Source organism: Pseudopipra pipra, chromosome 3 (assembly GCF_036250125.1).
Source record: "Pseudopipra pipra isolate bDixPip1 chromosome 3, bDixPip1.hap1, whole genome shotgun sequence".
Classification (NCBI taxonomy): Eukaryota; Metazoa; Chordata; class Aves; order Passeriformes; family Pipridae; genus Pseudopipra; species Pseudopipra pipra.
Genome location: NC_087551.1, coordinates 86,697,116 through 86,723,657, shown reverse-complemented (window position 1 = coordinate 86,723,657; position 26,542 = coordinate 86,697,116). Strand labels below are relative to the sequence as shown.

The 26,542-nt window shown below is 36.3% G+C and overlaps 1 protein-coding gene and 1 non-coding gene across 3 annotated transcripts in view; both read left to right on the top strand.

Annotated features, from left to right (window-relative positions):
* The window catches only part of SMAP1 (small ArfGAP 1), an 88,534-nt gene that overhangs the window by 42,706 nt on the left and 19,286 nt on the right, over positions 1–26,542 (top strand). For both annotated transcript variants that reach the window (XM_064650196.1, XM_064650197.1), the window contains 2 exons: positions 1,533–1,613; positions 23,851–23,935. In XM_064650196.1, the coding sequence (XP_064506266.1) occupies positions 1,533–1,613; positions 23,851–23,935 (166 nt within the window). The remainder of the gene's footprint in view (positions 1–1,532; positions 1,614–23,850; positions 23,936–26,542) is intronic.
* On the top strand, positions 13,745–13,816 carry TRNAE-CUC (transfer RNA glutamic acid (anticodon CUC)). Its single transcript has one exon. It is a non-coding gene; the product is annotated as a tRNA-Glu (tRNA).

Here is a 26,542-nt window from a genome sequence, read left to right as displayed (position 1 = left end):
ACTGCCCTATACTTGTCCCAGTCATACGGACTTCTCTTGAACACCTTGCACTTCCACAGGTGAGATACAGTTTAGACAGGGCCTCTGTTTTGGAATACTATGTTCATTTTTGTGTTCCTAATGTTCACTAAAATCTAAGTTGGTCTCTGTTTCTTTTTGTCAAAGCAGGCATTCTGAATTCCCCTGCTGCAGTTTCATGACTGTGGTCATTGCTTTCTGTTGCTTGTAAGCAGGTGCTTGGTCTGATAGTCCGATTTTCCTGCAACTGAGTGTTCAGGTTAATGCCTGATGAAATAATTCACAAGGTTTAGTGGAACTTGAGTAACCTCAATCCATCTGGTAGATTGGTTATTGGAAGTTGTGAAGAATATGTTACTTGAGTCACTCTGTGCCTGGTCCCCCAGCAAAAAAAACCTCAGTTCATCTTAGTGTTAGAACTATATGAAGTAAATGCCATGTTATAAAGATTTAAAAATTATATATATTGGATGTTAAAAAAAAAAGAAAAAACAAACAATCCTTATTGACACAAACTATAACCTAGTAAGTTATTTTATTTTTAATATTGGAGCTACATAGACAGTTGTCTAACCTCTCAGCCTTCCTCCTAATGTTAGGAAACTTGCTAAACAATAGTGTTTTGTGAAACAAAGCTGTTTCGAAGCTTTGAACAAAGGGATACAAGTCTAAAGACTAAAGAACATTTAGGAGTTACTATGAGGTAAACCCTTGTGTCAGTCCATTTTAATGTTCAAATATACTCAATAGTGCTACACTGTAGTTGAACAAGGTAAATGCAGACGGATTACTGGTCTAAACTACTAACACTTTGTCAAAACAATTGCTGGCCTAAAAAGTGCATATTTTCTGCATGTTATTCCTTAATGAATATTTTATGCTTTGATTCAATCAGACTAAGTCTGTAATATTGGCCCATTTATTCATTTAAAACCAAAATGAAGAAACTTCTGTAATGTCATTATGATACATTCAGAGTAAAGGCATCTTTTATATTTTCACTTTCTGGAACAACTTAATGTCTTGTGACTCAGGTGGTCTGTCATAGGGCCTAAGGCAACTTTTTACATTCAGAAGTGTTGTTTAAGACACCTAGATTAGCTTTTAAAAATTAGTAACTTTCTGCAGAAAGCTGTTCTTTGGTCAAGGTAACTGACATCTGCCCTGATGAGAGAGGTTATCAGAGTTAATGGAAGTACTTGTAGAGATGGGTTTTCTCTTCAGCTCTGCACAGTTCAGGAGAAGCAACACTGGTTTTTTTTTCCCCGTCTTCTTAGAAGCAGAAACGCAGATGACCAGGTGAAATAGTGCATTTCTTGAATTCTCAAAGTTACAGTATTTTTAGTACTACTATCTGAGCAAAATGAGCTTCACTTCTGGAAGCAGAGCAGATAGAGGCATAAGCTCTGATTTAAAAAGGAATAACTGCAGATATTTGTTTCTATTCTGTATGGCTGTAGACATTCAATATGTTTGCAAATTGGGTACTAGCAAAATGCTTTTTCTTTTTGCAGAAGGAAAAAGAAAAAAAGAAAGAAGAGAAAAAGAGAGAGAGAGAATCAGAAAAACCATCAAAACAGTTAACAGCTGAAAAGGTAAGAATAGTTTATTTTCTACAGTTTAAAAATTGCACATAGTTTTAGACATATACAGAGATTTGGGGGGAAATTAATATGTATTTATATATATACACACGTGTGTGTATATGAATAATAATCTGGTTAATCCACATGAATCATTTACTTGTGCTGTTGCTTGCGTACAAAGGTTGGTTGACCATGTGAAGAGGAATGCATTTAGGGTAAGATGGGAATTACAAGTTAAGCTTTGTTAAGATTTAAGCTCAGACTAAAAACCTAATTAAGGTTTTAACTTGTACCATTGCTATTCTTGCATAGAAAATTTTCAGTTTTATTGAGTCCTGTATTATCATCTAATACTGTCTTTCATAAGTGAATCCATTTTAAACATCGTTGTATAATTTATAGAATTTAAGTTAAAACTCTAGATAACTTGAAAATGTGCGACTAGATCATGTCACAAAATGTGACAGGCAAACCATTTAAGGTGCTTCTTTATACAGCTATGCTAAAGCATAATGAGCAGCCTTAGCAACATAGGTACAATTAAGATTTCAGGTACACTTCTGTATAGAGTTAATATTAAACAAAAATGAAATGGGTAATTTAAGTTTTAGATAGAATAATTTGTTTTACTACACGTGTCCTCTCTCAGATTATGTGAATCCATTAATATATTCTGGTCTGTAGAATGCATTGGAGTCTCCATCTGTCAGTTTATTCCCCAACAGTGCAGTGTTACAATTATGAAAAATGTTGTATATTCATAGACTATGATTGCAGATGTATTTCTAATTCAGTTTTCAAATAGATTTTTTTTCATTTTGCATAACAAAACAAGATACAAAAATATATGCATGCTTCGGGGGGGAAAAGCCCCTACCCAATACAAATATCATTTTTCTGAAATTAGAAACCAGTTTTGGACTAAGTTAATGCAGAAGCCAATTTTGTTATGATAATGTGTGTAGCTTCACTGAGGTAATGGAAAAGGATATCCTTATTCATATGGCAAGAGGTTAAAGCAAGTTTATGGGTGACAATAAAAACATTAGACTTGTTGATTATTGAAGTTTTACAAGGGCATCCAGCCAAGTTAAATGTTTTATTCTGGTCCTTATAACAATATACTTTAGTTATAAAGGCTAAAAACTTTTCTGTGGTTTGGAAATCTGAACTTCCTAGAGCCCAAAGGTCTACTTTTGGTCTGTGAGAGAGACAGTTTCCCTTTGCAAGGATGCCTGAACCTTGTTACGTGGCTGTTAGGTGAGCAGAAAGGAGAACTGAGCATAGTTACAGCTGAGGAATTATCCTAATACTTGAAATAAAAACCAATTCAAATACCGCTTGTCAGATTTATATTTGAAAAGTCATTAGATTACCAGTTAATGATTAAGCAAATAAAAAGAAGTATTTTGATTTTAACTGCTTGTACTAGAAAATGTGGAAATTGGTAAATATACCTGTATTAGGTAATAGTGCTGTTGTAGCAGCTGCAAAATGTTTGAAATACTTCAGCATATTTTATTTCATTATTAATGTGTCAGCACTGATTGCTTAAATGGAACTCATCTGTGTGTCATCTTTTTAATTTAAGAGATTCTTCAAGCTTGGGATTTTCAGGGCTTTTAAAGATCACTCATTCAAAATAAACTGCTTTTAGACACAGCCTATAAACTTGATATATTTTAAAGTTACAGTTGCTTTCTTAAATCTAAAGGAAAGAGACCTGTATCGAATACTTGTTTCTGTTGGAAAGTGCTGGTGAAATAGAGAACCAGAAGGTTTTATTTTTCTATATGAAATAATAAATTGCTGCTGTTATGGTGTGATTCTGCTTTAGGGAGCTGATAAACATTAGTATTTCAGTAATAGTGATATACTTCTCATCCTGGTAGAGACTGCCTGTAGACTATTTTAAATATGGTGTGTTGAATCAGGAGAGGAGTGCAGGCATCTTGACCATAGTGTCATGTTTTCAGCAACCACATCAAGCAGTAGATGGTTATTTTTCCCAGTTTTCACCTTCCCGGAGGAGGAAACAGAATATGAGAATTCTTTGGACACTTCATATGTAATGTCACTGGTCACCTTTACTGCAGGCATGGTTTATCTCCGGTCTGGACATTCCAGGCTTGGGAAGTCAGTCAGTTAAAAATACATGAGGAAGGAGTTGGCAGTTCTACCACAATTTTGAGACTTAAACTTTTATGTTAAGTTAATTGAAGCAGTGTTTTAACTATCCTGTGGAAGAATCAATAAAGATGGAAAAAATTACAGGTCTTAAACTGGTAGAAGGTTGAATCTAGGGAAGACTTCAGATCTCTTCGCAAGTGTCGTTTACTCCTACCAGTCTTAAGTTCATAGTGACTTCAGTTTTATCTTCTGAGTTTAAATTTCTTAGCTCTTTAAACAAGAATATGCATCCTAAAAATTTAAAATGTTCACATTCAATTCACATGGTTTGATCTCTGCTTCATAGAACTGACTAATCTGCTCCTACATCTGTGTAAGAGTCTTTCTGCCATGACTAACTGATCTTTAGCTAGTCTAATATGATTTCTGTTGCATTTTCAAATATCGCTAAAAGCTTGTAGCATTGATTGAATAGACTTTTGATCCCAATATTACATTAATGTATCAGGTAATTGTGAAGTAAAAGATACTTTGTTGATTATTATGCTATGATAAGTAAGAACAGAAAATCATCTTTTAGCTGATTTAACAATTGTGAGTTTTCTTCTGAAATGGCTTTTCGGTAAAGAAACCTCGTGCTTAAAGTGAGTTTTGTGGGAAATATTTTTTATAAGCGTTCGAACTGGAGACAGTGATTTCAGATGTAGAGTAGAATTTCCTCACTATCAGAGAGATCTCACTGCAGAACAGTGAGTAGGATACTTGTTTGAGTATTTTTCTGGGCTGTGCACTTTCTGTGACAAAATTACTGAACAGGATCTTACTGTGTCAGCTACCAACTGAGTCTAGTCCAGTGATTAGCATTTTATTGGAAGCCACCAACAACATGATGTTCCTCATCAGATCTACAGAACTCTTAATAAGTGACGTTGCCAAGTTACTGGCAGCTGTAATGTTTTTTTCAGTCTAATAGAAGAAAGTTGTGAAACTTGCATAAGTTACCCAGGGCTTTCCCCCCACCTCTCCCTGTGCCATTTCCGCAATTGCAGACTTCGAGTTTCCTCAGTGCTTGCACTTAAAATAACTTTATCTTTACGGTTACTTGGGAGAAACAGGGAAAAAAAATTGCAAGAAAACTGCTGAAACAATTATTATGCAGTTCATCTTGACATGAAAAGTGGGGCCAGAGGAGCTGAGATGTCCAATCAAAGCCCAGCTTGTTTACAAGCAACACAAATGCCAATTTTAGCAATATAAAAATGTGTTAAATTGCAAGAATAAATAATCAGATGGAGCTAGTTGTGTGCTTCTCAATGACTCCTGTATGCCAAGAGCAAAAATAAAAGCATAAGGTAGACTGTCATGTGATGAAAGCAAATTTTAGATATTCCATACAGATAATTAAGATTAAGAGATTTTAAATTGACTAACAAAGTAAATCTCATGCTTTAAGAGCCCATTTTAGTAGTGGGGAGGGGAAGAAAGTCTGTAACTTGACCACCAATCTTATGTGTTTCATTGATGGTTACACAAGAAAATCTTTAATTCATGGGTGGGAAAGACCAGCTAGACTTTTGCTAGATTTTTGCTAGCCTTTTTTTAAACTTCATCCTGCCTGCCCTTTTATCAGCTGCTGAGGAGCTTTCCCTTCTTAAAAATTACTCTTTTGCACAGCTGAAGTTAATGAAATTTCCCAAATCAGATATGATTCCCTTTTCCTTTCTGACCTGACCCCCCTCCGACCCTGCTTAAGCTGACTGAGAAGTTCTCCATTCAGGAACAGAGTAAACCACCATTTTATTTCTAGTATGTCTACTGAGTGGAATTTTTGTTCATCTTTAGGCGATTGAATGTGCCCTATTTAGAATCATTTGATGACTTCAAAAAGAAATATGTAGCCTAAATAGTCTACTGGTACGTGAGGGAGCTACCAAAGCCTCATAGTAGTTTTTTGAAATAAAGATTTAAACCGTGCAGGTACTTCAGGTGAAGTTCCTTCTTGTAGCACAGAGGAGCACTTTAGGTAAGCTTCATTGTACTTGTTCGTGCAGCACACTGGAGCAGGCTCTGTGTGCACCCCATCCAACTTGTACCTATTTTCCAAAGGAAGTTGGAAGGGAAGGACATGGGGTCCATTTAGGTCTTCAGACCGAGTGATCAGGACTATGAGGGACGTAGCTGGGACATGGCCAGTGCGTGAACTGGGGAGATTGTGTGCCACAAGCATAAACAAGAGCTGTAAAAGTGAACTGAGGATGACTGTTCACAAGTGATCAAATGGTATAAGGAATAACACTTTATTTAGTAAAGGCACTCACATTGCTCTGTTTAGAACAGAGAACTTGGATTGAGCTGTATGAATGACTTCTTGAGTTTCAGAGCAACTAGGACAGTTCTAGTTTTTGTCAAGACACCTGTTTATGTCCTCGTGCAATACAAATGCAAATGGAAAAGGCCTAACTGGGTATAACGTCTTGAGGCTCTGGTGTGCTGCTGGGGTAAAGAAGGAGAAAATTCATACGCTTAAATGTTCAGATTTTTGTAGTACTGAACTCTTTATGTAGCCTAATTTTTAAATTAAGAAAACCTGGTCTACAACAATGCTAGCAATCCAGAATTAAGACAGAAGTTATTTGGAAAACAGTCCATGAAAAACTTGGTAAGTGTTTCTGATATCCTAAATTATAAGGTTCAGCTAAGTCCATGACACTTAATGCTTTGGAAGGGTTTGAGTTCAGCACTGTGTAACTTTCTCTGGTGCTTGTTTTAGAGATTTCAAATGAATTGAATACTTTCACGAAAATCTTGTGATGTTTTCACTGTAAAATACTGCATTGTTGAGGACCATAGTTACTGTGAAACCACATCTAATTTCTTGAAAGTAAACCCTTTTAAGAGAAGATTGTGTTGTACTGGAACAGTTAACTTAAATGGCTAGGATGTAAAGAAGAAACTATTCTTTTTCCCACAAACTACTTGTGCATTTGCAAGCTAATATTGACATTCAAAGTTAAGACTTTTTTCATTCTGTTGAACATATCAGGATGATAAATGTTTCTGAAGGATTGCAGCAGTAACACTTGATTAACCGAAGTACAATATGACACTGTGAGTTTAGTTTTTTTTATTATATTACATTTTGAGTTTGAAACTGGCTCTTGTTTTTGTGTAGAGTTATTTCAAGTGACAGGAATGGGTCAGTTGGAGGTTATCTTTCAAGGATGGTATATCAAATGCTGTTTTTCTTCCCCAAAATGGAGACTAAATTGGGAGCTTAAACTCAGCAGTAACAGTGAGCTGCTGTTTCTCAGTCAGCTGGTACCAGCCAGCCCCAGATGGGCTGCATTACAGAGGTACAGACATCAGTTTATTTGCATGTAAAAGGTACTGGAGAACCCCTCAAATAAAAGGGGAGGCCAATCATATTAGCACCTTTTCCCCTTCCTGTAGGAAAAACAATGTGACAAATACTAATTTAACCAAATAGGAAGAACTTAATGTAGCTTGTTAGGATGGTGTGTTTGTTTTTCCCTAAAGACCAGCTAAAACTCCCACAGAAATTAACCTGCCTGGAAAAGTGAGGCAAGAGGAACTACCAGTCTCCATTAGTTCTCTGTGATGTTTTTTACTTAGCCAAAGTATTCCAAATTATCATCCTAGTAGTTTTGTACAAGGATAAATGCATTGGAGCAAATAATGCACTAATATTCTACTCTTCTTTAAAACTGAGTAGCATGGTGAGGATTGGTGGAAGAGTGAAAGCCCTCAGAGTTTTTGGTGTCCACTTAAGCACCAGTTTGGTGGAAGTGATGTGTTTTGGTATTTATTTTTAAGTTGTAGAAATAAGTTGACTCACAAATACTGACCTGAATGATAATTTAAATGCAGAATTATGTTATAAATATTCTGTTTTCTTTATTTTGATACTGTATTGATGATACATTTGCTAAATCAGCTGAACATCTTGAAACACTGATAACATTTCCCTAGCCTTCAAAGCATCATTTGCCTTTCTGAATGATTTAATTTTAAAGTGTTTTTTCCTTTCAATTTTTATATAAAATGTAATATAAAATTAAATTATAATATATAAACAATCGTATTTATCACAGGAACAGAAAAATAGAAATGTGTTTTGGTTCTGGTTGAATACATAGTCTTATTTGTACTCTTAGTCTTTGTTTTCACAAATTCAGACTAAGTAGATATGAGTTAAAGCTCAGGATTTAGGAGTATGTGATAAAAAATAGGACAACCTTTTTCCCTTCCTCCTATCCCTACAAAGGGCGAAGGATTTTAAGGCTTCTTCTTCTGTCAGTCTGCATTTTACAGACTATGGACCTGTCCCAGCTGGGTTTTACATTTCTAATCGTACCTTTTCAGTCTTGCAGAAGAGATCAGATTATTTTTGGTTCTTTGGTTGTTTTTAATGCTAATCTGGAGAAAGGCAAATCAAATTAGATTTTTCCCAAAACTGTGCTACTCATTCTTTCACAGGTAACAAAGGACTCCTTATACTTGGGGATTGCTCTGAAAAATAGTCTTACTTAATGAAATTAATCTGTCATGGCTCTTATTACATGTTGGAAGTTGCAGACAAAGAAATTAAGAAACAGATATTGCAGGTAGAAGCAATGAAAGAGAACTCTTTTTTGTCAGGAAAAAAAAGAAAAGTTTTTGTCTTTTTAGTGTTGGAGAAGGAGTCAATGTTCAGGAGGAGTCTCACATTTTTTTCCTCAGCCCAGTGCATCTTTGCTGTTACAGTTTGATTCTCTCAACTCTGGTCTACAACAGAACAGTATTTTAATATGGCGTTTCTTTTAATTCTATGCAAATAGAATCTAAAAACTATGAGAACAAGCTTAAGTGTGGGTTGCTTTGGTTAAATGTTCCGTTGTTTAACTTGCCGAACTCTTTTTAACAAAAAGCTGTTGTTAAGTGTGCTTAGTTTTAATTGATCCTCAGCTACATTTTTGCTCCATTCATGTTCAAAACATAATACTGCCTTGGATTTCCAGCTGATAGTAGTTATTAACAGATAGCATTTTCAGCTCATGCTAAGCTTCACCTTTTTTCTTGGTGATTTTGAGAAAATTAGGTAAGCAACGTTACATATCATACAACGTTTACTTGTATCTTGCACAAAATAAAGTGGGCACATTTAAGCAGGCATGAACTAAATCAGCCTTATTCATGGCTGAATGCTGTCTTTAGAAAAAAACATCTGTATGACCAAGACTTAGTCATTCTGAAACATTTGAAACCACAGGAGCATTCATGAAGTTTTATAAAAATTATAGTACGAGTTAGGAGATTGTGTACAATCAATCAAACGTGAAGGAACAAAATGCATGACACTTTTACTGAAGTGGTACTGATACATGGAACTGACTGTAAAGAAGGATAAGGATTGGATGAGATGAAGTTGATAAGAGGAAAAATACTTTAATTTAAATAATGTCACTCAAAATAATAATCTTATCTTGTTTTGAATAATAGGCTTCCTTTGTTTTCCTAAAATAATGCAAGTACTGGAGCATGAGCAAAGCAATCAAGTGTCTTTGTGTGCTCTGTTTCATTTTATCATGCTAGAAAGTCCTTAATCTCAACAGTGTGTGACCATCAAGATAGGGCAGTGGGGTTGTGGGAGGCCCTGTCAGATGTGCACATCTTACTGAAGAGTAAAGATATTGACTTATTTTTCATAAAAATTATTTTAGATGTCACTGATAACATTAAATTTCCATCATTAACTTAAACTTTAAATTGTTAAAAAAAATAATGCCCCAAGAGGTTTCAACAATATTCCAGTCTCGTGCAGTTTTAGTGTTTTCCGGTTTTAATTATAGTTGATATAGGTATTGATTGTATGCCTTTTTGCTAAAAGGTATAAGAATATTTCTTTGGACTGTTTAATTTATTATGTTTTAATAATTGCTCATGGCACTAAAACAGTTGCACAGAGAAGTTTTTGACTCTTGCATACATCCTGTTGCACAATTATGTCTTCACAAAATTAACTCAAGGGTATTTGGAAGACAGCACTGTAGCTGTGGTAGAGATAAAAGCAAAAGAAGATAGAAGCAGGATCTGTTAATACAATTTCAAGGAAGTGGACAAGTTTCTCACTCTGAATAATTTTGTAAGATCATAAGTATGATGCAGAATTAAGTTACCAGTTACCTAGTTGCTCAAGTAACTAGCATCTCTTTATTGCTAAATTCCTTTCATATATCCATCAGAACTGTTAACCCATCTGCAATCAATTGCCTCTTGGCTCTGTTGAAAAAATAATTGCAATTGGATGAGCTTGTCTTTCAGTTTTACTTGAACTTTTTCCTTTATAAAATTGGTACCTGCGGCTAGAAGAAAATGAGGGCAGTTCTGGTGTTGGTCCCTGGGCATGTAAGTGTACTGTTGAAAAAATTAATCCATCCTGTCTCTCTGCTCAGCAACTATTGTCTCAACTTGAGGATATTTTATTTCATGTCAGAGGAAGATGCTGCAGGCTTGTCTGTTAGGCAGAGGGTGTATTTTACACTGTGTAGTAACATGGGTAACTTCTGATCAAGGTAATAAATAGATTTTTTGTCTTATGTACTTAAGCCTCAGTTTATACTGTAAGTAGATATCAACATGTCTTTTTCTTTGGTTTAAACACAGATTATTTTAGTAAACAAAACAGATTGGGTTGAATTTTAGCATAAATGTTGAAATGGATGACTGAACAAACAAATCAGAGGCCTTGTAATATCACTTTGAAGGACCAGTTGTAAAATTTCAAAATCTTTGAAGCTGTGAATCTAAAAAGTTTTAGCAATCCTTAAATTTTTTAAGTATTCTTAAGGATTTTTTAATATTTTTTAAATATTAACTTTCAGAATATCTAGAAATTTCATATAGATTCATATTACTTAAACTGGAGGATTGAAAGCAGAAAGAAGCTTGACTCATCTCCAGTGGAGATGTAGGCTGTTAGACTGGATTGTGGCTACAGTGCTTCTTGATATTTGATGTTAAAAATTATGATACGGAGGGTGAAGACAAAGAAAATAGAGCTTACCTGAGTAAAGAGAAATCCATTTTGGTATTGTATATGATAGGTTAAAGTTACTTGGCTTTTAAAGCAATTGTTTCAAAGTGATTAACTTTGAAATGAGAACAAAATTAAGGAAAACAAAAACCTGACTGGCAGAAGCAACTTATACAGTTAATGATGCGTGAGTATTTAATAAACATTTTTTCTTCTCAGTAAATTCTGCATTTGTGAAACAAAATTTATTTCTATGTGAGGATGATAAAGTACTTGTCAGCTCTCTCCTAACTTTCATAGCAGTTAAAGAAAGCAACAAGCTGATACAGAAGTAAGAAAAATTAACCTCTGGGGCTATTTCAATCTGATTAGTTGTTAGTGACAGGATTGAATTTCCATAGAGCTAATTGAGAGGCTTCTTTAAATGCACCTCTAGAGATATATACCTCTAGTATGCTTAGACTTCATGAAGTGTTTGTATCATACTGCTTGCCATAATGATAGAAAAGATGCTAGTGCAAGGTATTAGTCCAACACTCTGTGAAGCAGAACTCTGTTAAGAAAAGTCCTAACGCAGAGGCTGTTTACATGAAACAGTATTCAGTATGATGCTTTAAGACTGTGACTAAAACAAAGACTATAAGAATCAGAGGAAAAGCAATAGGGAGGAGCAGAGGAGTAAACTAATGAGTGAAAACAGAACACAGTGATCTGCTTCTGCTAGTCCATTGAAGGAAAGTGGTGAGGTGAGTCAAGGAAAGAGGTTGATTGCATAGTAGGTTATAGGACTTCTTGTGGAATGCAGAGAGAAAAGAATTTGGGGATAGGGCAGATAATATTGCATGAATCTTATATAATGGGATGTTTAGGTGGCTGAGACCAAAAGCAGGGGAATAGAGGAATCAAGGTGGATTGGGGTATAAGAAGCATGAGGAAGCAGGGGGGAGGGGAATACAAAGGGGCAGTCACATACATGCAGGTTGCTGGGCAGTATGCTTGTGAGTCCTGCACTTGATCACCACAGGCTATTGTGTATATGTGTCAAATTCTGTTTGCAACCGTATTGTGAGTGACTGCACTCTCTCTTCTGTGTCTGTATGTAAACACTAGCGAACTTCAAGTAGAACTACCAGACAAATAGGATAAGAAGCTGATGTCGACCACTGGAAAGAGACTGCAAGTCTTAGGAATCTCAGGGTCAGCAGCTGTAGAGACAAGCATCTAGAAGCCAGTTGTTGCAAAGACAGCATGTCTTAACACCGGCTTCTGGAAACAAACATTCTGTGATCATGCACATTGTGTAACAAGTAGCAAATTTCATGCTGGACTAGCCAGTGAGTGAGATATAAGCACCAGGAAAGATCCAAGGTGTGAGCTGGTTGCTAGCTAAGGGTAGAGGTCTTGATATTGGATGAATATAGGATATAATATATTCTATATCCTATATTCATCCAGTACATATATATATATTGGATCCTATATATATCCTGGGCTTCCTATATCGTATGATATAGAAGGCTCAGGGGGGGACCTTATTGCCCTCCCTGAAAGGAGGTTTTAGTGAGGTGGGAACCAGTCTCTTCTGCCATGCTTGCAGTGAGAGGACAGGAGGAAATGGCCTGAATCTGAGGGGAGATTCAGATTAGATATTAGAAAAAAATTTTTCCCTGTTAGTGTGGTCAGGCATTGGAATAGGTTGCCCAGGGAGGTAGTGGAGTCACCATCCCTGGAGGTGTTCAAAAAGCATCTGAATCTGGTGCTGGCTGATGTGGCTTAGTGGTTTAGGGTTTACAGTTGTAGTACTGTAGTGGACAGTTGGACTTGATGATCTTAAAGGTCTCTTCCAACCTTGATGATTCTGTGATTCTAAGTCTCACTCAAAAAACATTTTTCAGCAAAAAAAGGTGCTTTTGTTATAGTTAAGGAACAGACTGCAAAGCACACTTTCATGAATAGGGATGGAAAAGATTTCTTGGATTGGATTGGTTTTTTACTATGAGCTCAGTCAGTTGCCATGCATGAATCAGCTCATTCTTGTCTGGAAATACATGAAGAAGGAATTAGGAATACATGCCCTTTAGTTCTGATTGGGTACACTGATGTTGTATTATGTACTACTTGAAAGGTTTTTAGAAGGAAAGTTATAAAAGAAAACAGTTAAATGAGGAGTTGGAACTAATATAGCTGCATTATTGTAATCTTGCCCAGGCTAATGAGCACGATAGAAGGCAAGGAGAAATATGTAAGCTGAGTTCATAGAACCATAATATGTGATTCAAAAACTGAAGGTGTATTTAAAATAGCTTATAAAAATACAAACTGTGTTTATTGCATTTCACAGCTTGCGGACTGAGATGCATTAAAACACTTTGACCCTAATCCGATTTATAGATCTCATAATGGGACACTGGATTAGCTTTAAGATGGATCTGTTTAGATTTTCTGCTTCATAGTAATTTCTACTTAAAGATTTAAACCCTAGGTTTTATTGGATTAAAAGTAGAACTCTTGCTTTTTATCTAAATCAAGTTCCATGACAAGATAATACAAAATAGGAAAAGGGTTGATAAACAGCTTTTTCTCTGCCTTTTGTGTCCTTGTAAACAGGTCCTTGCTTCTGGGCTCAAATGCAGTCCTTTCAAAGATTTAGAGCTGCAGCAAACTCTGCTCAAGTCCTTGGCCTCAGAATCCCTGGAAAACTTGGTTACCTCTGCACTCAGTGTGCCTCTCCTACTCTGCAGTCTTGGCCATCTCTAGATTGGCTTCAGGTTCCTATTTTTTGTTGTGACCATTACCTACCAGTCATCTCACAATCTTTTGCTTTTTTCCAAGTATCAATCAGGAAAAAGAGCTTTCTCTCTTTTTTTCAGACCCTATTCTGAACTTGTCAGCTTCAAGAACCTAATATACTGGAAACAGAATGCATAGAACTAGTATTTCAAATGTGGTGGTTATTGTATAGATTTAATACATGAATCCCCTGGTGGTCTAGTGGTTAGGATGTGGCGCTCTCATCGCTGCGGCCTGGGTTCGATTCCCAGTCAGGGGACTTCCCCGGGCAGATAGAGCTCGACAGCCCTGTAAGGCCATCCATCTAAGAGAAAGTCACTCTAAATAAACCTACGTCCTGAGGACCTTGCTGCCACTGTCCAAGCTCGTTTGGCCCCGGCAGATGAACCTTAGGATTAAAGGGTGGGCTCAGTTCAGAGCACACTGTGTCTCACCTAAAAAATCCACTGCGTGGGCTCGAAGGGTGAAGACCTTTCCCAAATCTTCGTTCGCGAAGACTGGCCATGAATACATGAATATAAGAATTTAAAGAGATTTATCTGTGATATTTTGCTGTAGTCTCAGCAGTAAGTATAAAAAGACAGCCAACTTCATTTTAGGAAATTATGCTTCTATGTGGTTCATACCTTGTTTTGAGCAAGGTAAAAGGGCCTCTGAGGTTGTCTGATGCATTAGAAAGGAACTAAACTGATCCAGCTAAGTATAAGACGTGAAAGGTTTTAAGCCTTCTTGGAATAGATTGACTAAAGTAAATGAGATCTGAGCCAATGTTTTAAATTCAGTTAAAATACAATGTTAGTACTGCGCGGTCAATAAGTAATAACAAAGGAATAGTCTTAATCCATTTCCATAGAAATTATTAGCATATTAGCCTAGACCCAGATAAAATCATATTAATGGAATAAGATTATGGTGCAGGGTCTGTTAGATCTGCCGTGAAGTTTTTAATTCAAGTGAATAAAGATACAACACATTTTACATAATCTTGTTCAAGTACCTTGCTTTAACTGTGAAAATCTAATGAAATCCATATACCTAGGTTTTTAAAATGAAGGTGTGAATCAAGGACGACTTTAAAAAGTTTGCCTTTGAGAGTTTGTTTTGTCTGAAGAACCTTCATGTGCACAGAATCATATTTACGACAGTTTGGTTTTGTTGGTTTGCTTGGTGTAAATGCCTTAAATTGGCTTATGCAAGTCAGTGTGAGTAGTTCAGTGTCTATGAGTGACTGGAATAATTGCAATACTTACATTTCCCCCTCGGGTTGGCAGTTTGGTTTGTGGTAATTCTAGTTTTATAAATGAGAATGGCAGCTTTTGTTGTTGTTGTTGACCTGCAGGTTTTTCTCTTGATTAGAAATGAATAGAGTTTGTTTGCAGAGTCACTGTAGTCTGTACATAATGATAACACTGTAACATAACTTGTGTTTCAATATAGTATATCTGTTTTCTGGCTTTTTGCTAGTTCAGCAAAATAAGAGTTCATCACTTGCTAAAAGTATCCTGAGTTTTGAAGAGTTAGTCTGATTTCTAAGTTTCTTCATCAGTTTCAAGTCTGAAGAAAAAATCTTATGATATGATATGGTATCTTATAGGAGGGTAAACAGAATAACACATTTCACCTTTATATAATTTAAATATTATGAAAAGATTAGTTTTTACTTATATGCACGTCAGGTATGAAAGCTGTAAAAACATTCTTTAAAAATTCTAGGATGCCTACGTGACTAATGCCATAAATAGATATGGACTAAACTTTGGATAGCATAAATATATGAGCTGTCAGAAAAATCGTATCTACAAACCTATTGCAAGCTTATAGTCAATTACTTATATTATTTTCTGGTATGGCAATTCTCAAATGTTTATGCTCTCTTGCACGTTTTACTGCCAGCAGGTAATGAAGAGGGAAGGAATCCAATTGCTTTATGCACAAGGCATACTATTCTTACCTAATAAAAGGAAAGGAACACTTTTGTTCAGTAACCATAGAGGCGTATATGAGCTCTAGTGAGTAAACTGGAAATTGCTTTTAAGTGCTCTTCACAAAATTATTTGATGGATCTTCAGCTTTCATAAGGCTTCTTGTAGTTAAGGTAGGGTATATAAGTTAGAAATGCATTGGTAGTCAGATCTGTTTTAAACAGACTTCCTAGATTCATATGAATTTTTCATTGAAGTAGAAAATTGAGGAAAATGTGCAGAGAAGTATTTTTTGTGTTTAATATTAAAATATGAAAGAAAATAGGAGCAGCTAAGTGGACTGGACAGCTGATGAATCAGATTTTTGACTGTGACTGATACCTTGCTTCAGAGTAGGAAGGACTTTTACATTAGTAAAAGGTTACATTTTTACAGTGCATCATGTCTTTTAGAACTGTTAAACCCTTAAAATCAGTACCTATGAAGATAATTCACATAAGGTTACAAAAGCAGAAAAGAGAAACTGGAATCACCCATTTATAATGAAAAATAACCAGAGTATTTTCGCTCTATGCTGGCACATTTGAACCAGGCCTTACCAAAGAAGTTTGTTTCAGCACTGTCAATTCCAGTGCAAAATGCCCTCAGTTGCCTCTCTCAGAGGAGAGTGTTCTGATGGACAGGAATATGCAGAAGATTAGCCCAGAAATTTAGACTGACCATAGGCTCTGGAATGTATGGTCATATTAAAAAATGTGTTCTGAAAGGATACCAGTGTCCTTGATCATTTCACAAACTTGGATTATTTTACTACAATAGTAATTAAAAAAAAGTCAGTGAGATTGGCTGCAGAGCAACATAGTTGCTGTTAGATCTGAATACTCTTGCCATTTTCTCATTCAAAGTCTAACACCAGAAGACCTCATGTATGTTGTCTATTCTGTCAGCCAAGCAAGTTGGTATAAAGCTTTCCACTTCCCTCGTCTTCCCCTGCCCATCTTGTGCACCTAAGAGCCATACGTGGGTGCTGAGAGTTGAGAAAGGACAAGTTTGTTGTTTTGCAGAAAGGGAGCATTGGTAACACCAGCTGCAGACCTCACAGTATCCTGAATTTAATAGGCATGTGACAGTCAGTCTTGCCCATAAGATGACCATATCCCTTATAGGCAGCATCGTATGTGCTGTACTATAATCTTTGTGCAGGGGAAGGAGGAAGATTGACTTGGCAATGCCTTCATTTTTTTTAATTTATGAATCACTCATTTAATGGTTATCTCCAAAAATAGCTGGCTGAAGAAAATCTGGTGAAATACCCACAGACACCCTGGACTTCAGGTGTTACTTAGTGTTCTTCATGGTCTCATGTCCTGCAGACTTGCTGCCTGAGTTTCTGTGAGAAAGCATTGCTGCCTGTTCCAGGGACTGGGAGTTTGCCTTTGGCTAAGTCTGCTGCAAAACTGTAATGCTCAGATTCAGAGGTTCAAGGCTTGTGCATGCTAAGCTTCAATAGGAAGACTGAATTTGGGAATTCACTGTGGTTTGTAGGATGAGTTCCATATATAGGAGCATCCGTTTGCTTAGCTGAGGTCAGTTGTCCCAGCTACATCTCCTTCCAACTTCTTATTCACACCCAACCTATTGCTAGGGGTAATGTGGGCAAAAAGAAAAATCCTTGAGTGCTGTGTGAGCACTGCTCAGCAGTAGCCAAAACAATGGTGTGTTACCAACAGTGTTGTAGCCACACATCCAAAGCATAGCACCATATCAACTGCTATGAAGAATGTAAACTCTGTCCCACTAGACCCATATAGGCAATTAGTTTGCAAAACATATGGTATAAAGTAGCTGTCAGTTCTCTTGTCCTTGTCAAAGAAACATCCTTATATACTGGGTAATTTGCTTTAGAGTAACATAAAAGAGAGAGAAACAAGTCTGTAAAATCAACTCCAGAACTTAACGTGTGAATAGTGATTAACAGTGTTACTTGCTGATTTATTTGGTTTCATTTAACTCAAGCAAAGTATGTCACATAAAGTCGATTGAACTAGAATGCTGTAACTAGTGGTATATTGAGGGCAATGCATTGTGAGAGTTCAATAAAAGCAAATATTGGTTTCTATAAAACAGAGCTTTTTTTTTTAAATTGAGACCTAGTAGACACAATTTTTTTTTTTCTGGCCTAACCTGGTGTTCTTACCCAATTTTTAAAAATTAAACTTCAGATAACTTCTATTGTTGCACAAAATTAGTAAAGAAAGAACAAAGGAAGAGTGGCACAGCAATGCAACATTAAATACAGGTTGCCAAATTAAAAGATACCCTTTCATGATGGAATAGAAAACTTTCTCATTCTGTGTAAATTGGGAATTTATTAACAATTTTTTTCATTTTTGAGGATGTAGTCTGAATTGGAGCAAAATAAACCTCAAAACTTTGGTACAGATTTTTGTAACTTTTCACCAAATCCTGATGGCCTGGAAATTATTTTAAAATCTTGGAGCTGAAATTGTATGTACATGAACAAGATTGGTAAGTGATTAAGCCTGCCATTTTCTAATGGTAGGAAAATGATCAAGATTAATTAAATCCTAGCCGGTATCTCTTTGAATTACAAGAAGACTGGCTGGTGCAGCTTCCTCTAATGAAGATGCCATCTCAATGTGAGATTAAAGTCTTGTGCACTGAGTTGCTTTAAAATCAAAATAAATTACAAGTGGCGTGATCTTCTCCACTGTTGTCTGCTTTTGGATTTTATTTGTGATGGTTTCTTAGCATAAAACATTAAAGTTGACCAAGGTGCAATGTGGAGGTGTGTGGAGATTGCCAGCATATGTATTTCTCTCCTGTAATTTCAAGCCAGTGGATTTACAGTGACAGTGTGTAGGAAGTTAAGTGAAGGTCTAAATAGTCATCTCTGTATTTTCTTTTTGTTTTCTTTTAATAGGAGAGAGATGCTGCTTCTTGTCTGTAGACATAATTCTCAGTTGTTCATTTTGGTAGAGGTAAAGTCATGAGAACTTCCTAAATATTTTACAATATTTGCTCTTTAGATACTGAAAGGGGATTTATCTTGTTACCTAAGGACTACTCACGGATGTAGTATTAGTGCTATACTGTCACATTATTGTACTGTAGAAGTGCAGCAGACAGGATTTAGGTGTAGCTTGATTTGGGTATAAAATTGGGAGTCAGTCATCACTGGATCATCATCATCATCATGGCTAGGCTTCACGAACAAAGATTTGGGAAGGGCTCTACCCATGTTTACAGAGAACTGAATGAGAGCAGGAAGTTTAAGAGGAAATTGTTTCCATGATAACACTTTTAGCAGTTATCAACAGCATCAAAAGCCTTATTGAAGTAAAGGAAGATACTACACAGTGCTCTCCACTTGTTTGCTGAGACAGTCATGACATTATAGAAAGTTGTTGGGTTGATCAAGCATAGCTTCCTCTTGGTGAAGCCATACTGGTTCCCCCAGTCACGTTCTTGTCTTTTATGTGCCTGGAAATGATTTCCAGGTTAGTTGGTCCATCACCTTTCTGGGTACTGCAGTGAGGTTGAGCAGCCTGTTGTTTCCTGGGTCTTCCTTTTTGCCCCTGAAGATAGGAATGACAGAAGACTGTATTTAAGTAGAAGGTTAAAAGGACAGCATTGAAAAATAAAACAATAAAGGATTATTACATAGCAGTTACCTGTTGTATACATGATTGCAAAAATGTATAGTACCCATACTGGATCTGACTAATGAGTGTGTCCCTGCTCCTCTACTGAAAAGATGTGCTTTATGGATGAAAATACACGTAAAAGATTGCAAGGTTTATTTGCCTGCTTAATTTTGCAGAAGTATCTAATACCTACTGAATAGAGGATAACTTAAATTGATTATTGTGGCTCTTTTCAAAACAAAGGCTTGTTTTTTCTTAAGGCAGAAAATTCCAAGTCATGCTAGGTACTAAGATGACCATGTGAAGGATGCAAAAAAATTGACTCCCTGGAAGCTTATTCTGGCTTTGGTTTCTTTCAGTGATATTTGCAAATAAACTATTTTCAGTAATCTCAATTTAAGGCAGCAGACATTGCTTGCTTTCAATAGGTACTCCAACATGAGAACCACCTTGAAGAGTAATATAGTGGCTATTAGTCACAACTGTGAAAAATGGCAGTGTAAGGCCTGCATATCCAAGATGTCTTGATGCTCTGCTGTTTGCAAGGACAGTGTTTCAGAAGAAATGTGCTAGTAGCATAAAAATTATTTTGAATGAGAAGTTGTTGATACAGGACCTGAAGTAAAAATATATAGGAATTGCTACAACCATCTACTTTGTTCAATTATCATCATCATCATCATCATCATGGCCAGGCTTCACGAACGAAGATTTGGGGAGGGCTCTACCCACGTTTGTTACAAGTGTGCTGGTGGCTAAAAAGGCCAATATGAGATAGGCATGTCCAGTTGCAAAAGGCACAGCAGAAAGACTCCTTAGGTGGTATATTCTGCAAGGCATGATTCTTTCTGCATTGTCTTTTCTCCTCAAGAGTGACCCTGCGTGCGTTCTCAAAAGAAGCAGCAGTGTTATAAATAGTGTGTCTCCAGACCTCTCGATTGGAGGCCAGAGTAGACCAGTTATGGTGATCAATATGGCCAAGGCTGAGATGTTGTTTCAGGGAGTCCTTGTATCTTCTCTTTGGGGCTCCTCTCTTGTGGCAGCCGGTGGCAAGTTCACCATAAAGCAAGATCTTAGGGAGGCGGTGGTCCTTCATCCTGGAGATGTGCTCTGCCCAACGCAGCTGTGTTCTCAGCAACATGGCCTCAATACTTGTGACTGCTGCTTGTTCTAGAACAGATGTATTGGTCACATAATCTGACCAGTGGATGTTTAGGATTGTATATTACTGAGACAGCCTTGAGTGTTGTAAAAACAATAGTAGCCTCAGTAACCCTGAAGGCTCCACTTGAAAATAAACGTGCAAAAGTGTGTACCTGTTCTCTTCTACTTGCCTTTTTCATATCAGATTTTTAATGCTATTTTTAGTTTATTTAATGCTGCTTAGTCTCCTGTTTTTCATGCGGCCTTATTCCAAAGGGTACAACAAGGACTAGATTATCTGGTACTGGTGTCAATACTTAAAAATAATTGCTGTGGGAGTCAAGCAGACCAGTAATAGAAAATGAGATGAATCTTAGTGCAGCAAGATTCCAAGCATTTGTCATGCTACCTTGCATCTCTACAAAAAGCGGTAATTTTTAGGTAAAGCACAACACTAAATTAAACATTAAGTTTAGGAAATGTCACTGCTTTGTTATGCAGTTTTTTGCCTGTTGCACACTTCTGTGCTCACTGTGTGCAGTACTTAGCATTAATATCTCAAAAGGCCACTCTCTCCATAAAGCTTAGTCATGTATGAGTCCTGTTGGAGGAAAACTACTAAAAAGAAATTAAAAAATCACATTTCTCTTTATGATTTGGAATAAAATTTTCCAGTGACACCAGTGTGACTTCCCCGTTTGTTCTTTTCCAAAAATTTTAACACTTTGTTTATGCCAGAATTATATAGGCTGGAAGGGACCTCTTGAGGTCCTGTGCTCCAAATCCTAGGGCATGATCCCTGCTACAGAATGCTTCAGTAGGGCATAGCTTTTCACTGTACCTTCTTCAAGTGGATCATGGTGTAGTCAGGTAGCCCAAGATCCACAGGACCAAAGAGAGAACAAGACCGTCCTAAGAAGCAGTATGGCAACAAGGGGTATTTGGGTATTCTTCAGAATAACAGCGTGCATGCAAGGTTGTTGTTCCAACTCATCCCACTAGTGCCAACCTTACTTAATTTATGTCTAAATGTGGGGGACTTTAGAGAAGTCCCTGTCTATCTGTGAATCTTGGCAGACCTTAAGCACTGAACAAATGTCTTCTGAATTTGAACAAAAGCCCTCCTATGTGCTGTGAAGCATCTTAAGCAGAAATAAAGGCATACCCAGTTATAGAACAGAAATCTTGGAGGATAGGAAATTCCAGGAAATGGTCTTTGTTAGGGTGAGAGAATAGGGGGAACAACATAGTATTGCAGGTAAAATTGAAGGTAAGAGGAAGATTTTTTTTTTTTTGTTCCAGATAGCTGCTGAATATTGCTTTGCATGACCACTGTTGTACAGATGTAGTATTGATAAATGTCAGGTGGCTGATACGTTTTTTTAGTTTTCAGAATACAGGTTAGTGTGCTGGTGAAAACTGTGTAGCTGTAAAGGTGTTGGACTGTACTTTGTGGAGAAAATCTCCATCAATGAAACAAATGCAGTATTAATGTCTAGAAATATTTACTAACAAGCTTGAAAATGGTTTTGCAGTTTTTCTTAAAGTAACTAACTATGAAGTAACCTTTAAACCTATTACTTTAGATACTGGCAAGGGAGCAAAATGGCACAGAAACTGCTGATCAAGAAATATCATAACAATATTAGAAATGGGTATCTTAAAGGATCATATTTTTATAGAACTCCATATTTTTATACCTTGTGTCTTCACTGCCTTTCTTATTTACAGAGTGATGAAACAGAAATATGCATTTAATAATTCTTGAAAATGTTCATTTGACAAAGCAGAGGACCTAAGTGGATTATTCCTACTATATTTTTAAATTTTTAGAGTAGATAATGAGATTAATTTGCTACAGTAATAAGTACTAAAAAAAAAAGAGTGCCATTTGAACTCTGTGTAATTCTTACTAATATATGCAAAAGTGTTTACTTTCTGTGAAAAGCTTGCATTCAAAACTAACCCTGCCAAGCTTTAATTTATTTTGAACTTATGCTTTTAGGTAGTTATCAGAAATCTAATCTGGAGTAATGAAAATTTGCAAATATGATATAATTCTAACAGTTATTCTTTTCAGTTGAAAGAAGTTGTTCTATATTCAGAATTTTTAGGATGTTTAAACAAAAGGAAAAAAAGCCAGTTTTGTGAAATCAAGCAACATGTCAGAAATGCTTCTTTTTACAACTTCTGTGACCCATAGTGTTCCTTACAGAGTTGGAGAAGACTCAGATGTGCAAAGTTTCATGACAAATTCTGTTCTGAAATATTCACTGTTAGTTCTGATTGTTATTTAGGATAATAATTTAAAGTTTTATGGCACATATACTGAGGTGTGGTCAGTTGTAGAAAACTGTATTTTGAATTGTCACTTTAACAAAATTCTTGATATGCGAAAGTTTACTTTAAAAAACTATGGTTTTTTGGAGCATTGGGAATCAGTGTGCTGTGCTTCAGATCATAAACTCAGACATGAAAGTTTAATAATAGAGTATAGAATCAGGGCATCCATGGAATATTTTTCCAGCAGGTGATTTCCCAAACAGTTTGATCTTGAGCAAGGTATTTAAAGTCAACCTAAGAATTTTTGGCAAGAGGAGCCAAGTATTTCTCTGAGACATTAGCAAGGGTCAGTTTGTCATACCTTTTGGGTATGACAGTAGCTGTGCCCTGTAGCTGCAGAAGTGGAGTTCAGTTCGTCGGAGCTCTTTGCTGGAGGTTTTCAGCTGGGGCTTTGCTCACGTAAGAGGAGGTCAGTAGTGTGACAGTAAAGGTGTATTAAACCCATGTGAGGAAATGCACTTCTTATGTCACTACTCTATAAACTAGTTTGTATTACTTTTAAAAATTGATGTTTCAATGGATTCAGGCAATCAACCTGATATTGGTATGAATTATAAACAGATATATGAAGTAATTTTCATAATCAAATTTCACGTCAGTAGAAATATTTTGAAGTCTCTAGGCAAGAAAAGACTAGGAGTTCCCTTTTCCAAAAGAGAAGAATGCTATTATTAGCCTTCAGGTTTATAAAGGAAAAGATCATGAACAAAGGTTGTGCGCATCGAGGCTTAGCATCTGTAAATGCTGCATGTTCTGCAGATGCTCTTTGCAAAAAGGCTAAATAATGTCACTAGTCTGCTTTTAATTTTTAAATCTAAGCTTTTAAAAACTTGATTTTTTTTTTCTCTTTAATGTTGCAGAAATGTATAGTTTGGTTGCTGAAATGATAAATTATAGACAGCTCTTTGCCTAGTGCATGATATGCGGTGATCAGTTTAAGAGTTTAAGACTTATTTTTAAGCTATCCTTGAACTTAGTTTTATTTAAAAAGTGATTACGTACCAGTGAAGATATAATGATAATTTTTTACAATTGCATGCCATGTTCCTTTGACCATAACTGCCACATACATCATTACAAATCAAATTCATTATGATAAACAAATATAGAAAAGGGCTTTTATTTCTGATACTGAAGCAGCATCTTTAATGAGAATTTTTTAAACATGGAATCTTTTCAGAAAGGTTACTTGTGTTTATTTTTTTTCCCCTTAAAAGCCACAGAAGAAAGAGGATCAGCAATCAGAAGCTAAAGCAAGTCCAAAAAAGTCATCAGAACCCACTATTGACCTTTTAGGACTTGGTAAGCCATAATTACCTGGTTTTAAATCAAACACGGGTACATCGTTTTATATTTTAATAGACATACTTTTATTTTCGCTGTGTTTACTGATAGCTAGATAAATTTGAAAACCATAAGATTGAGTCTATGAATTTGAAACTATAAAGGCAAATGCCACAGGGATATGGGTGTATCAATACTTATGTTTTGCTAAGGAAAGTAATGAGCTCCTCTGGGAAGGGGAAGTTATCAAAGTGATCTTCAAAGGGCTTGTGAACTGTAGTTTTTCAATGTTTATGGTGCAAGTGTACTTTTCAGTGAAAATGCTGAGGTTGCCTGTATTGTGTATCTGTAAAATACCTTATATCATAAAATTCCTATATCAGGTAAAAGAACAGGAAGCTGTCGGACTGCAGCTGACTAGTATCTTGTAAACCTTAATACCTTGGGCATTTCAGTGTTGTGTAATGACTGTGACCATCATTCATTTTTATCTAAAACGCCGTTTTGTTTTCTGACTGGAAGGTGACTGTGTATTTGTCTTGTAAGTAAACTAGTTTGAAGTAAAATAATTTAATTTGCCCTGTTGTGTATAGTCCATATTCGTAAAATATGTCTTTCATTTATCTAGGGTTACTCTAAGTGTGCTTTTTCCGTTTGATAGAATGGAAATGGAAGAATATAATGTTGCAGTAACTATTTTTATTTCCTTTTGTTATTCATTGTCAGGAAATTTTCTAAAAGTTGTGAGTGGATATTAAAAGTATTCCATTTATATCAATATAATGGTTATTCTTAATTTTCTACATAATTTCTACAGGATATTGGAGGAGGCTGAGAAGTCATTTAAATGTCATTAGTGTAAAAACTTGACTTTGTAGAAAAATGGCTTGGGATTTTTTAATTTTTTGTTTCAAGGTATGAATGATGTGACAAAAAGCAATAAATGTCTTCTCTGTTTTAGAATTCACACTCTTATCCAAAATGCATGGTATTTTTCCCTCTGGATGTAGACTTAACTGTAAAGTACTATTTTTGTATGGATTATGTCTATGTTGTGATCCGTATCTCATTCCAAGTAATCTACTACTATAGGCAAGCAAATCTTAATTATCACAGTAGAATGAATGTAGAATGAACCTATTTAAAAAAAAGTTATTTAGACTTGATAGAAAGCTGATCTTCCTTTATTTTCCTTTAGCAGAACAAGAACCTAATTAAGAAGTAAAATTCAATCAATATGTGGTTTTAAGATTACTAGGCTTCTGTATTCTTTTGGTAATGATTTGGAAAGAATCTTGGTAACAGTGTCATGATATAATAATGAACTTGGATTACATTGGCTAACTAGAAATGTAGTATGCAATGGAGAGAGTATTATAATTGGTGTTCAACAGCTGTGCTTCTTCAGTGAGATATACAAAGAGCAAAGTTTATAATATATATGTTAAAACCCCCTAATTTTAAAGGAGGGAATGCTTAAAGATCTTTTAAATAACAAGTTGAAAGGCAGTGTATTAAGCCAGTAGCGCTTGGAATCCACTGAGCTGCAAATGAGATATGTGTTAATGAGAGCAGACCTGCATATTTCATTTGGAGAGTAGTCTTTTAATTAACACTTCCAGTGAACTACTTCAGATAATACTGAAAGAAAGATCACATCAACCCAGTATACTGTACAAGAATAGCAAAGGTTGGAAAGGACCTCGAAAGACCCTCTGGTCCAACCTGTGGGAAGGAGAGCCTAGAGGAAATTATCCTGTGTGATCACATCCTGAGAACCTCCAGTGATGGGGACTCTACAACATCTGTGAGAGGTTGTTCCAGTAATTGATCTCACTGTAAAAAATTTATTTCTTATGTTGAGATGAAACCTCTCCTGGTGCAACTTGTACCTGTTGCCCCTGTCTTTTCTGTGTGGCTCCTTGTGAGGAGAGAGCCTCTGTCCTCTTTGTAACTGCTCTTTAAGTACTGGAATACTGGGATGAGATTCCTCCCGAGCCTTCTCCAGGGAGGAAAGGCTGAACTCTGTCAGTCTTTCCTTACAGAGCAGGTTCTGCAGCTCTTTGGTCATCTTCATGGCCCTCCTTTGGACCTTCTGCAGTCTGTCTGCATCTGTCTTGAACTGGGGGGCAGAGCTGGGCACAGGCTCCGGGTGCAGTCTGGGAAGCGCTGAGTCGAGTAGGGTGATTACCTCTCTGTCTCAGCTGGTAACACCCCTGAGGATGCAGGCCACAATCCCACCTGCCTCTGGTGCTGCAGTGATGCACTGCTGATTAAAATGTTTAATATGTCATATCAAATAATATTAAAATGTATATGATTGCTTAGTTCGTTCTTCTTAGCGGACATGTTTCTAATGAGGATTCATTCTCTTAGGACTTAATGTCTGCAAATGAAGAACAGTAGTAGCTTTTAGTAGGGCAGATCAAAATTGCTTGTGATAGCAGGTTGAGTAATTTTAGTAGATCAGAATTCATGCTAGAATAATTGTGGCTTTCAGAATAGCCCATCTTCTTTGCCAAGTATTTTCTTGAGTAACCCTCAGTGCTGGCTTTGGGTCTGGGGTTAACCTTCAGGTCATTGCTCTTTTATTGTCTCAGTTGGTCTTGTAATAATGACCTCATA